This window comes from Babylonia areolata, chromosome 12, assembly GCF_041734735.1.
Source record: "Babylonia areolata isolate BAREFJ2019XMU chromosome 12, ASM4173473v1, whole genome shotgun sequence".
In the NCBI taxonomy this organism is placed as follows: domain Eukaryota; kingdom Metazoa; phylum Mollusca; class Gastropoda; order Neogastropoda; family Buccinidae; genus Babylonia; species Babylonia areolata.
Genome location: NC_134887.1, coordinates 21,960,360 through 21,973,085, shown reverse-complemented (window position 1 = coordinate 21,973,085; position 12,726 = coordinate 21,960,360). Strand labels below are relative to the sequence as shown.

Genomic DNA, 12,726 nt, shown 5'->3' with positions numbered 1-12,726 from the left:
CCACACAGACAGAACGGATGAACAACGTCAGGCATTTAGGAGACACAGCGAATCGAAACAAATACATTCAGTGTTGATGCACACACCACGTACTCACATACTTCCGATCACCACCAAAGCCAACGTAAACATGCAAACGTTCACATATGTATGTACTACACCACGGATCTACCAGGCAACATCATGTTTTGGGATGCATTCCATCTGTCACTCTATGTGTGTGTGTGTGTGTGTGTGTGTGTGTGTGTGTGTGTGCGCCCTCTTATGGGCCAAAGCGTCACAGAGTATGCAATAGATGCATATTGTGGAAATGGCAAATACATTATCTTTTCGTTCAGACAAGTTTATTATTTCATCCATTTTCTGCGTCTTTGAAAAGCATGAATTACGTTGTCTTATCTCAAATATATGATTCCTAACTTCAGCATCTGTCCTTCATTATTTCAAAACATTTTCTATTTTACGTTCTAAGACGTAAAAAACAAAGTTGCAACTCACGGTTAAAAACAAACAAAAATTATTACTAATTTTTCCATTGCACCGAAGGTTATATTTCTCCACGATAGAGATAAACATCACAAGCTTTTTTAAAGGAAAAAAACAAATAAACATAACAACCAATTAGAACACATTCCACAAGTTCTCATTACATTGTAGTACACTTTTTAAAGGTCAAAATGACAGAAGGAACATAACATCATCGTGTGTGTTGACGAAGAAACAAATCAAGGAAAGACAAATAACAAATGAATAACGTACTCCATTCTTATAAAACACGGATGAGATATCCCATCACCACAGTGCGTAATATAATGTGGCACCATGGAAAAGAAAAGAAGACTTGCATTCCATAATGATATTATTCTAATTTCTACAGCACATGTACACATGTGACTCTTTATTAGCAACTTTTATTATTAGATATTTTACATTTCTACATAAATTCATAAGAGCACAAACATAGTCTTTAAGGCAATACTAGGGGTTCAGATTTTTATCTGCTATACAGCTGTGTAAAAGTATTCAGAATTGTTTATGAGTGCATTTCCGGATTCTGTATGTGGGACAATATTCAAGAAAGATTAAATCAATTGACCATTGCTCGTAGATTTAGATACCTTAATTCTTCTGGTTATTACCCATTTTTGAGCATCCTTTATCATCGATCCATGGCAAAGTGAAGAGGAAACCACAATGTTCGGTCTAATATGCTGTATTCTTGATAGGTATTCTTGATACATGTCAACACACGTATATTTGGATTACAGTGGGCGTTATTTTCAAAAAATGTCAATACACTTATAATTGGAACACAGTGGATATTAGTAACTGCTGTGTGTGTGTGTTTCAGACATCGTGTTCAAGATGGAGGATGAGTCCGTCTACTTCTGGATCCTGATCGAGGAGCTGTCGTTCCGCATCGACCCCAGCGGTCTCTTCATGCTCACCTTGATGAAGAACTCACTGCTGGCTGGCACCTTTTCCGGCATTTGTGGAAACGCCGATGGCATAAGTCAGGGTATGTTTTGCACTGTGTGTGTGTGTGTGTGTGCGCGTGTGTGTGTGTGTGTGTGTGTGTGTTTGTATGTGTGTGTGTGTGTGTGTGTGTGTGTGCGCGCGCGCGCGCGCGCGGAAAGAGTATGTCTTGCGTGGGCGTTTCGCATGGAGAGTATGTTGTGCGTGTGTTTGGTGTTTGCATATGTACGTGTTTATTTTTCGTGTAATTATATGGCAGCGTTAATTTCTGTTTTTGTTCAACCGAGTTCTATATATACTCTAGTGTTCACTGCACATCTTCCAATGCCTCGAAACGACCAGTCCCCCTGCAGCCGTGACAGCCGTGTTTATGAACTATTTTGCCTGTCTCACGTCTCCCACCTCGTCTAATGAATCATGATTATTTGGGAAAAAAAAGACTTCCGCTTTTTGAACAGAGTACGAACAATAGCCGAGGACCGCACGGACACTGCACGCTTTCTAGTTGTCAGGACAGAAAGCTGGCTTCATTTCATCACTGGTCCCTTTATCACAGATGTTTATATTTGTTCCTTTATTGCACCATCATCACATCAGTACCTTTATTACACGCACACCGTTATCACATTAGTTTATTACACCATTATCACATTGGTTCCTTTATTACACGCACACCGTTATCACATTAGTTTATTACACCATTATCACATTAGTTTATTACACCATTATCACATTAGTTTATTACACCATTACCACATTAGTTTATTACACCATTATCACATTAGTTTATTACACAATTATCACATTAGTTTATTACACCATTATCACATTAGTTTATTACACCATTATCACATTAGTTTATTACACCATTATAACATTAGTTTATTACACCATTATCACATTACTTTATTACACCATTATAACATTAGTTTATTACACCATTATCACATTAGTTTATTACACAATTATCACATTAGTTTATTATACAATTATCACATTAGTTTATTACACCATTACCACATTAGTTTATTACACAATTATCACATTAGTTTATTATACAATTATCACATTAGTTTATTATACAATTATCACATTAGTTTATTACACCATTACCACATTAGTTTATTACACAATTATCACATTAGTTTATTACACCATTACCACATTAGTTTATTACACCAGCATCACACCAGTACCTTTATTACACCATCATCACATTAGTTATTTACACCATTATCACATTAGTTATTTACACCATCATCACATTAGTTATTTACACCATCATCACATTAGTTATTTACACCATCATCACATTAGTTATTTACACCATCATCACATTAGTTATTTACACCATTATCACATTAGTTATTTACACTATAATCACATTAGTTTATACACCATCATCACATTAGTTATTTACACCATTATCACATTAGTTATTTACACCATCATCACATTAGTTATTTACACCATCATCACATTAGTTATTTACACCATTATCACATTAGTTATTTACACCATTATCACATTAGTTATTTACACCATCATCACATTAGTTATTTACACCATTATCACATTAGTTATTTACACCATTATCACATTAGTTATTTACACCATCATCACATTAGTTTATTACACCATCATCACATTAGTTATTTACACCATCATCACATTAGTTATTTACACTATAATCACATTAGTTTATTACACCATCATCACATTAATTAATTTATTTAACCATCATCACACTAGTTCTTTTGTTATATAAGCATTATACTAGTTCCTTTATTGTCATTCAATGTTGTTGTTTTTATTTACACGATCATTACCTTAGTCTTAATACACGATCATTTCGCAGCCGTCTTTGCTGTTTCAGATGACCAAGCTAACCTTCAAGAGTTGTTTGAAGAAAACACTGTCACTTCTGCCCCAGTAAGTGTGTGTGTGTGTGTGTGTGTGTGTGTGTGTGTGTGTGTGTGTGTGTGTGTGTGTGTGTGTGTGTGTGTTTCATATAGCTAAGATGCGTAGGTGTTTATGGGTGTGTGCGTGATTAGGCTAAGGCGTAATATATCCTGTTTCAGAGAGAGAGAGAGAGAACGAATGAAAATGTTTTAATGAACTTTGGCCATGGACCGCAATCCGAAACCAGGGGACTGGTGGGGAGGGAGGGGGCAGGGGGGTTGGGGGTGGGGGGTCGGGGGAGGGGGGGTGCACGGGAAGGGTTATTACAATACTTGAATAGCATCGCACAATATATTACTGTCCATGGACCTGACATTTTACTTAAATATGTCTGAGTAGCTGGTTTGTCCTTTTGATCGTATGGAAAATAAGTTTTGATACTTAACAATTTCTCTGCTCGTTGTTTGATCGGAGAATTGTACTCGGAAACATTTAAACAGTCTTGAAGAAATTTTGTCCGTAAATCAGTGTACACAGGACAAACAGACAATAACTGGCATTCATCTTCCAGTTCACCTTGGCAAAAAGGACAATGTTTTAAAACATCATTTTCAGTGTACCTATTATTATTCAAAGGAAGCACACTAAATCTGGCCTGAGACAACGCCACCCTGAACAATATTCATCAGCATTTGTTATGTAATTTTCTTTTTTTGAATTTAACTTTAAATGATCTGTAACAGGAATATCTGTCTCTATCATTAATAGTACCCGACCATTCTTGAATGAACATGTCTATAAGTCTTTACTTGAAAATAATAAGAACTTCTTTCACATTACCAACACCTAGTTGTAATCACACAAAATTAAAACCTGTTATACATGAGATTTCTTGAACTAGGGAAGCCCAGCACATTTACATCTAATACCAGCAACAAGAGAGAGAGAGAGAGAGAGAGAGAGAGAGAGAGAGAGAGAGAGAGAGAGAGAGAGAGAGAGAATTAGTTAATTAATTAATTAATTTTGATTCATGAATTTATTTAATGAGGGAAATGGAATAAACAAGGACATGCTTTTTTTCATCTAGCCCCCAGGGCAAAGAAATTCAACAAGCAAACAAAACAAAATAAAGGGAGAGACAGACAGACAGACAGACAGACGGCAAGACAGAGAGACTGGGAAAGTGACCGAGACAGACAGAGAGCACGAAGTAACACTACAGTCTTCAGTCTTTGGCGATATCATTGTTTAGTTTTGTAAATAAATTAATCTTTTTCTTCTTCTTTGTTGGCTGCAACTCCCAGTTCACTCGTATACATGTACACGAGTGGGATTTTACGGGTATGGCCGTTTCTCCATGTAGGCAGCCATATTCCGTTGTCGGGGGTGTGCATGCTGGGTATGTTATTGTTTCCATAACCCACCGAAAGCTGACATGGATTATAGGATCTTTAATGTGAGTATCTGATCATCTGCTTGCGTATACACACGAAGGGGGTTCAGGCACAAGCAGGTCTGCACATATGTTGACCTGGGAGGTCGGAAAAATCTCCATCCTTCACCCACCAGGCGCCGTTACCGAGATTTGAACCCGGGATCCTAAGATTGAAAGTCCGACGCTTTAACCACTCGGCTATTGCGCCCTCAAATAAACGAATCGAAAAAATAGAACCAGCCTATTGACGAAAAAAAAAAAAGCGTTGACTAAAGTCAAAGTACAATGACCGTTCATGCCGGTGTGTCCTGTAGTGCGGGGCTGGATTCCAAGCGTGTCCCGATGACCTGAAAGAGGAGGCCATGGCGGCATGTGGCTACATGCACAGCAGGATGTTCAAGTCGTGTGTCGACCACGTGAGTCTTCTGTCTTCCACATGTTGCAACAATCACTTTCGTCATCCATATCAGCTGCAATAGCAGTAGCAACAGAGGATTCGCAGTCACCTTTACTAGTAAAAAAAGGAAGCATACACACAAAGTAGCTAACATCCCTCCTTTTCCACCACACAAACTCACAACATGAAATAAAAGAAATACACTGTTACCAGTCCGTCCACAAACCACAGAAAAGGGTTGTCATTCTCAGGAATTTCGACTCTGCCTAGCGCTCATGTATTGTTGGATCTCTCTCTCTTTCTCTTTCTCTCTCTCTCTCTCTCTGTGTGTGTGTGTGTGTGTGTGTGTGTGTGTGTGTGTGTGTGTGTGTGTGTGTGTGTGTGTGTGCTACACTGTCAAATATGGAACGCTCTTAACAATTGGTATCAATATTCTGAGGTCACGGTCGAACTCTGAACCGAGTAATTTCATTAATCATTCGTCACATGCATTCATCACCGGCAGGCAAAGGTGAATACCAGTGCTAGTGTGTGTAATGATGTGCAGGGGGTGGACTCCACGCCTTTCTACGCACTCTGTATGCGAACCTACTGCTCTGCCCGTTTCATCGGAAAGGACAAAGCGGAACTGGGTCGCTGCAATGTGCTGGATATGTTCGCCCAGACCTGCTACAAAGAGGCTCACGTGGCCATCAACTGGCGATCACAGAACTTCTGTCGTCAGTATCTCTGTTTTTCTGACTCGGGTGGTGGAGGATATGTGAAAGGAGGGGAGCAACAATTCGTTTTTACTCAATAACCATGTAGGCTATAACCATGATAAACAGGTACAAAAATGTATTTCTAGGAAAGTAGATAGATATGTCTAGATACGCAGATAGACATGTAGATAGAAAAAACAGACATTTTTAGGAAGGTAGATAGATATACTTAGGTACGCAGATAGATAGATAGAAAAATCACACACGCGCGCGCGCGCGCGCGCGCACGCACACACACACAAACAAACAAACAAACACACACACACACACACACACACACACACACACACACACACACACACACACACACACTTTCAAAACCAATGGTTCTTCCACAAAGGACATCACCATGCACAGACAGCGGCGAGCAGTGGCTCTTTTCACAGTGAGGAGCTGACCAGGACAGTTTGTTTCGGCGACATGGGGCCATTCAACAAAACGGGGCAGAATATGACGTTAAAACACTCTTGGCTCATGCTGTATTCATCAAGTTATTTGCTTAAACACCACCCAGATGCTGCTAAAAAAAAAAGGATCTGTAGAATTACAGAAGTGCTACATGTGCTGGTCAGCAGGCAATGGGTAGTTAGATCAGGGATGAAGTTGGTCACAAATTAACCCAGCAGCAACATTTTCGCTCCTGTCTTGACATAGCAGGCAGCCTGTCGAACTGGACATTTGTAGCCTGATGGGCAATGCCATGAAGTGTAGATGAAGAGCAGGAAGAAGGAAGAACAGGTGGGTGGATCTTTGAACAACAAGGACACAGGATTGACGTCTTTGTTTATCAGTACCTGGCCTGACTCCTGCACTTCCCAGTGAAGGGTCTCAGAAGTTATTATACACAACCGAAACAGTCCCCCTAAAAAATTAATCAGCTGAAACAAAAAACAGTATCATTATCAGCACAATACCAAAGTAGAAAAAACACACAAAAATAACAAAACAAAAAAACCACAAAACAAAAAAAACACAACAACGTGTGCAAATACATAGAATAAACACATAGTTTCAAAATGCAAACACAAGTAACAGTTCTACTCATGTAGATGAATCCTTTCTGCCCTATGCAGGACAATAACTACCCATGACGCCGACAGGATTGCCACAGTCACTGACTCAGGTGACCACTGATGATTTTTCAGAAATTCAATACCACTGTAATTAACTGTGGCTCCTGCTCCTCTCCTACTATTCAATAATTATCTGCTTAACACAAGCAGTCAAATAGATCAGCTTCAAACAAGCAAAATTCAAATACTGCTCCAAATAAGCAGTTTGATTAGCCCCACACAAGCTAGTGTCAATACATCTATTCTAGCAGGTGACTACAGATCAAGTGTGGAAACAGCTGAAGCAATGACCCAAGTTTGGGAACGTTGGACATCAGAACCTTGGTTTGGGAAAGGGACTAAGCCATTAGCGAATCATTCTTAGCAACAGTGTTGACATCCACAAACTTCGCAGTCCAGATAATTCCAGTGGCATTTTCCAGTGCGTCGCTTACTTGCCGCTGTTCTCAGCATCCACCCTTACACAGGTATTTGATAAGACATGGCTCAAAGGACATGACGCCGACAGGATTGCCACAGTCACTGACTCAGGTGACCACTGATGATTTTTCAGAAATTCCCCGATTGTAAACAACAGGAGAGGAATTAGTTGGCCCTCTCAAATGTACATACCAGTTAACTCCCTTGTCAGCAACGAGACTGACAAAATTTGTTTGATAAGTCAATACAAAAGTAAGCAAGAGGTACACATGCTAAGAAGCATAATAATTAATTATAACATTTCAGCCAAAACCTGCCCGGAAGGCAAAGTGTATGAAGCCGTCATACACACCAACTGCCCACTGACCTGCGGCAAGTCTGCCAAGAGCTACTTTCATGAATCGTGCAAGACAGACGGACACGCAGGCTGTGTGTGCCCACATGGCAAGGCACGGATCAACGACACGTGTTTGGAACCCGCCCAGTGCCAGTGTGTTGGGGACGACAACCGCTACTACAACATAGACGACACCATCCAGTCCGCCGATAAATGTTTGAAATGGTACGTGTTCTGATGGTTCTATCATTTGTGTTGTAGTGTGTGTGTGGTGTTATGGTGATGATGATGATGACTGTGTGTGTGTACGACTCTGTGTGTGTGTGTGTGTGTGTGTGTGTGTGTGTGTGTGTGTGTGTGTGTGTGTGTGTGTGTGTGTGTCTGTGTGTAACAGTGGAACACGTTTATCCGTATGGACCTTTATTTCTTGTTTGCAAATTGTTTGACCGACGTTGTCACTATTTTGTAGGACACATATTGAATCGGTACTGAAAACAGTTGACGGTGCTCATTTCTCTGTTATCACTTGACGATTTTACTCTGAAACTGTATTCCGACACCATCAAAAGTCTTTTCATGATAAACCTTCACTTTGCCCCGAACGTTGGATTTAGATAACGGCTAAGGCCATTCAGTGACTGAAGATCGAAGTGAGAGAGCTCACCTACAACATTTTTACTCTCATCTTGGTAATCTGTTTGTAGCTTTTCTCAACAAGAAATAGCTGTAACGGATTAGTTGCACCGTATTTGTGTTTAGTTTGAGTTTACAGATGATGATCGATATCGGTATATCGTTTCTTGTCGGGCTTTTGAGTTTGAAGATGGTTTTCAACAACATTTTTTCACGGTTAATTTAGAAATAACTTATACTTACCAACAGCGCTTTGCAAAAGGAAGGGAGATGAACGTTATGGCTTGACCATCGTGTCTTTTAAATCCTGGTTTGTCGTGTTTTGTTCAGAACGGAGAGTAAGGTCTCGTTGGGACTGTAGTCACGAGCAGAGACTTCGGATCAGTTGTCGTTGTCATTGGTACATGTGAAACGGTGATATTGTTCATCAATCGATAAGTCATCCGATACATCAGTCAACCAGTGGGATATATCGGTCGAAAAACAACAGCAGCAACAACAACAACAAAACACACACACACACACACACACACACACACACACACACACACACACACACACACACACACACACGCCACAGAAAGTGAAGCTGAAGATGAACAGGTGAGGTGGGGGGAATGGTTTAGGCAGTCATTTTCAAACGCTTGCTGTTGTCATGGAGACCAACATTAATCACCGTACATACAATATTTTCATATGCCAAAAGAATTGTGCCATACAAAAGTCATCTGGTTGTACTGATGCGAACTTCGTGCCGTACATACAGTTTGACAACTTTCCCCATTATTGATGAACACTCAAGATGTTGTTGACGTTCTAAAAAGCTAAAGGTATGGCTGTATTTGATTCCAGATAAAACGTAAACATATCTGAAAGGTTTTTTCCACTCTTTAATTGATTTGCTCCAATTTCTATCCATATGTCATGTATTAAAAAAACAACAACACATTTATCAAAATGTTACAGTCATTGTCAAACTCTGAATAAAAAGAATCGTTTCATTTTGTTGTCGTTGGTGCTTAAAAAAATCAAATGTCCTCAGCTGCTGCAAAGTGAAGGTCCATTAAAGAAACCCGTGACTTCTCGTGAGGTATTAGTAACGTGTTTTGATAATAGCAGTGTACGCTGAGGGTAGCTGGCAGTGACCTTTGATTCGTTGTGACAGCACCTGTGGAGCCTACGGTCTGTGGGATTGTGAAGACAGCAGGGCACAGTGCATGGGGTCCTGCTCTGTGCTGGGCAACACCGTGCACACCTTTGACGGCCTGACGTACGCCTTTGAGGCCGACTCATGCGCTCTCACTCTGATGCAGGACCAGGTACGTTAGCCTTTATGTTACCTGTCCTTTTACTGAAGGAGAAAGAATAATCCAAATAGTAACACTCATGTAGACGTACCCGACAAGGTAAGGAAGTTCGTTTCAGGGCAATTTTAGTACAAAAGAAATTGTCATTGATTTTTTTATTTTATAATAGAAATATGTATTGAAGAAACTGTAAAAAGAAATATAAGTATTTTCGAAAACCAAAAGTTTATATTGTTTTGATTCTTCCAGAAATGTTCACATCACCAAGGGTTCGCATGCCAGCGACCCAAAGTAGTTCCATATATAACAGTTTTAGAGTTACTTAATCTGCTATCCAGCACACCACATGACCGTAAAGCTAAACTTACAAGCCTAAAGTTGACATCAGACGTCCCGGCCCTCTGTTATATGGCAGATTAAAACCAGTTTTCTGCTGTGGAAACATGACTCCTGCTGTCCGGCCTCTGCCAGGAATTTTCAGTAAGCATAGGTATAAATCAACGAACGATTCTCCAGGCTATATTTTTTGTCAAACGTATGCAATGCAAAAGTGTGGGGTTTTTCTGAAAGGAAACGGACCCCTTCATCGAAAATACTTTTCGTCCAGATCATGATTTCGAGCTGGTTCAGCAAAGGAATTTTTTTTTAGTGTTTTTTAAATGAATATTTCAGCAGTGTAATTTTATGTTTCTTGATACACAAACATATCTGTGAATATTTCAACAAACAAAGTAACAACACAAGCAACCATGCAAACAAAGAAACCCCACAAAATGAAGTCCTGATGTCCAAGGTGTTGTAACTGAACTAAAATAACAGTCGAAACTACCACGCAACACACATTTTGGAACATTTCCAATATGTGTGCCAATATCAGTCACAAGTCCCTCTCTCCCTCCTCCTCCCCCTCCCCTCTCCACTTCCTTTCCTTGGAAAGCCTTTAATGTTCTCATGACACTCGCCTTAACCCTTTTTACACTTGACTACGCCCCCAAGCTCCACATGAAGTTTACAAATTTTCAGGCTCGTGTGACTCGTGCTATGCCACAGTATGTGTAAATCTCAGAACAACCAGTATCTCCGCTAAAATCTGGGTCATATCCACATTGCCTGCTTGAAGTCGACCAAGGTTGTTAGTCGGCTACTGTGTGTGTGCCACATCGCTTTGATCCTTCGTTTGGGCTGGCAAATGCTCACCCCTTTTAGCCACAGTCCACACATTATACCATAGAGTATGACGGGTTATCATGTCAATTAGGCATTGAACAGATACATTACATACAATCTTTATTACATATTGCATACTGGGGGTTAGAAGTATGTGTTACTGGTTTCTCACCAAGAGAAAAATGCGGGAGTAACATAAGGTCCAGGAGTTACCGACAATAACAATCCATAAGCTGTGCTGAACTCTACAAAAGAGGGTTTTGAATGATTATCATGCAATGATGTATTTATCCACGAACCGTATCTTGTGACATACACATGTAGCCTCAGTCAGGTTTGTCTGTAGAAACTGTTTCCATATCGTCTTCACGACCTGCATGTTCTGCCAAACCCAGGGTTCCTTGTCTTTGAAAGTGATTGTTTTCGTGATATATCCTAAACAGACTGGTGGCAAAAAGATTGAGCTGCTGGCCAAGGACTGCAGTGGAGGTGTGACGTGTCTGCACGGAGTGCGCGTGACTGTGGACGGCGTGTCGGGCTCTGTCATAGTCGGTTCAGATGGTGAATTCATCACGGACAACGCCTTCGGCAGCCTGGACCTGTTCATACGCAAGGTGTCACAGGATTACTACGCCATTGACCTCAACCCCGGCGTACGTGTCTTCGTCAGCACGAGCGGCATGGTACACGTGGCGGCTCAGTCTGCTCTGTTCAAAGATATGGTGAGTGGGTTCAGTCACAGGGGGTGGGGCGGTGTCCAGGTAAAACAGAATGTGCAAAACACACGAAAAAGAAAGCACACGGCTTTCATTAAGAACAGCTACACAAGCTGGTTCAGTTTGCATGGCCATTACTGCAGAGAGACAGACTGACACAGTAGCACGCACGCGCGCGCGCGCGCGCGTGTATGTGTGTATGTGTGTGTGTGTATGTGTGTGTGTGTGTGTGTGTGTGTGTGTGTGCATCCATGCCTAACTACACACACACACACACACACACACACACACACACACACACACACACACACACACAATGAGTGTCTGAAGCAGATGTTCCTTTGTGTAAAGTGGTATGAGTCAGTTTGGGGGCCTACTTCCAGTGGAACCCCCCCCCCCCCCCCCCCCCCCCCGCCCCTCCTGCACCCCTCCCCTCCCCCCAAAAAATAAAAAAACAAAAACAAAACAAACAAACAAACAAACAAAAAACAGCAATGACAAAAAACAAAACAAAAACAAAAAAAAAAAAAAAAACAGTCATCGCTTTCTGTCACCAGACATACGGTCTGTGCGGAACTCTGAATGGTGACATCAAGGACGAACTGATGTCAACTCAGCGCAGCGTTATTCCCAGTGGCGAGTTCCTCTCCGTCTACAGTGATTGCAAAACCGCTGCCAAGAAACCCATCGACAAGTCCATCAACGTAAACCCATCATCCGTTTTTTTTTCTTTCCTTTTTTCCATTTTGCAGTGTTTGTTTTTGTTGTTGTTCTTTCCGGTTTTGCTATTGTTGTTGTCATCATAGACACTGGTGCTATTGTGTATAACACCAAGTCACTGAGGCTATCTATGGCTGAATCTTTTGAGAATCTAAATTGTCTAAGCTTGTAGATGCACGCACTACAGCGCCACCATCTTTTGTATTTGTTCCTGCGTACAGTTTTATTTGTTTTGTTTTTTCCTATCGCAGTGGATTTTTCGACAGAATTTTGCCAGGAACAACCCTTTTGTTGCCGTGGGTTCTTTTACGTGCGTTAAGTGCATGATGCACACGGGATCTCGATTTATCGTCTCATCCGAATGACTAGCGTCCAGACCACC

The 12,726-nt window shown here is 40.9% G+C and overlaps 1 protein-coding gene across 1 annotated transcript in view; it reads left to right on the top strand.

Annotated features, from left to right (window-relative positions):
* LOC143288107 (mucin-6-like) overlaps positions 1 to 12,726 on the top strand; it is a 57,799-nt gene that overhangs the window by 19,954 nt on the left and 25,119 nt on the right. The window contains exons 8-15 of the mRNA XM_076596394.1: positions 1,352 to 1,519; positions 3,353 to 3,408; positions 5,128 to 5,229; positions 5,758 to 5,929; positions 7,771 to 8,026; positions 9,600 to 9,753; positions 11,352 to 11,630; positions 12,182 to 12,328. Of these exons, the coding sequence (XP_076452509.1) occupies positions 1,352 to 1,519; positions 3,353 to 3,408; positions 5,128 to 5,229; positions 5,758 to 5,929; positions 7,771 to 8,026; positions 9,600 to 9,753; positions 11,352 to 11,630; positions 12,182 to 12,328 (1,334 nt within the window). The remainder of the gene's footprint in view (positions 1 to 1,351; positions 1,520 to 3,352; positions 3,409 to 5,127; positions 5,230 to 5,757; positions 5,930 to 7,770; positions 8,027 to 9,599; positions 9,754 to 11,351; positions 11,631 to 12,181; positions 12,329 to 12,726) is intronic.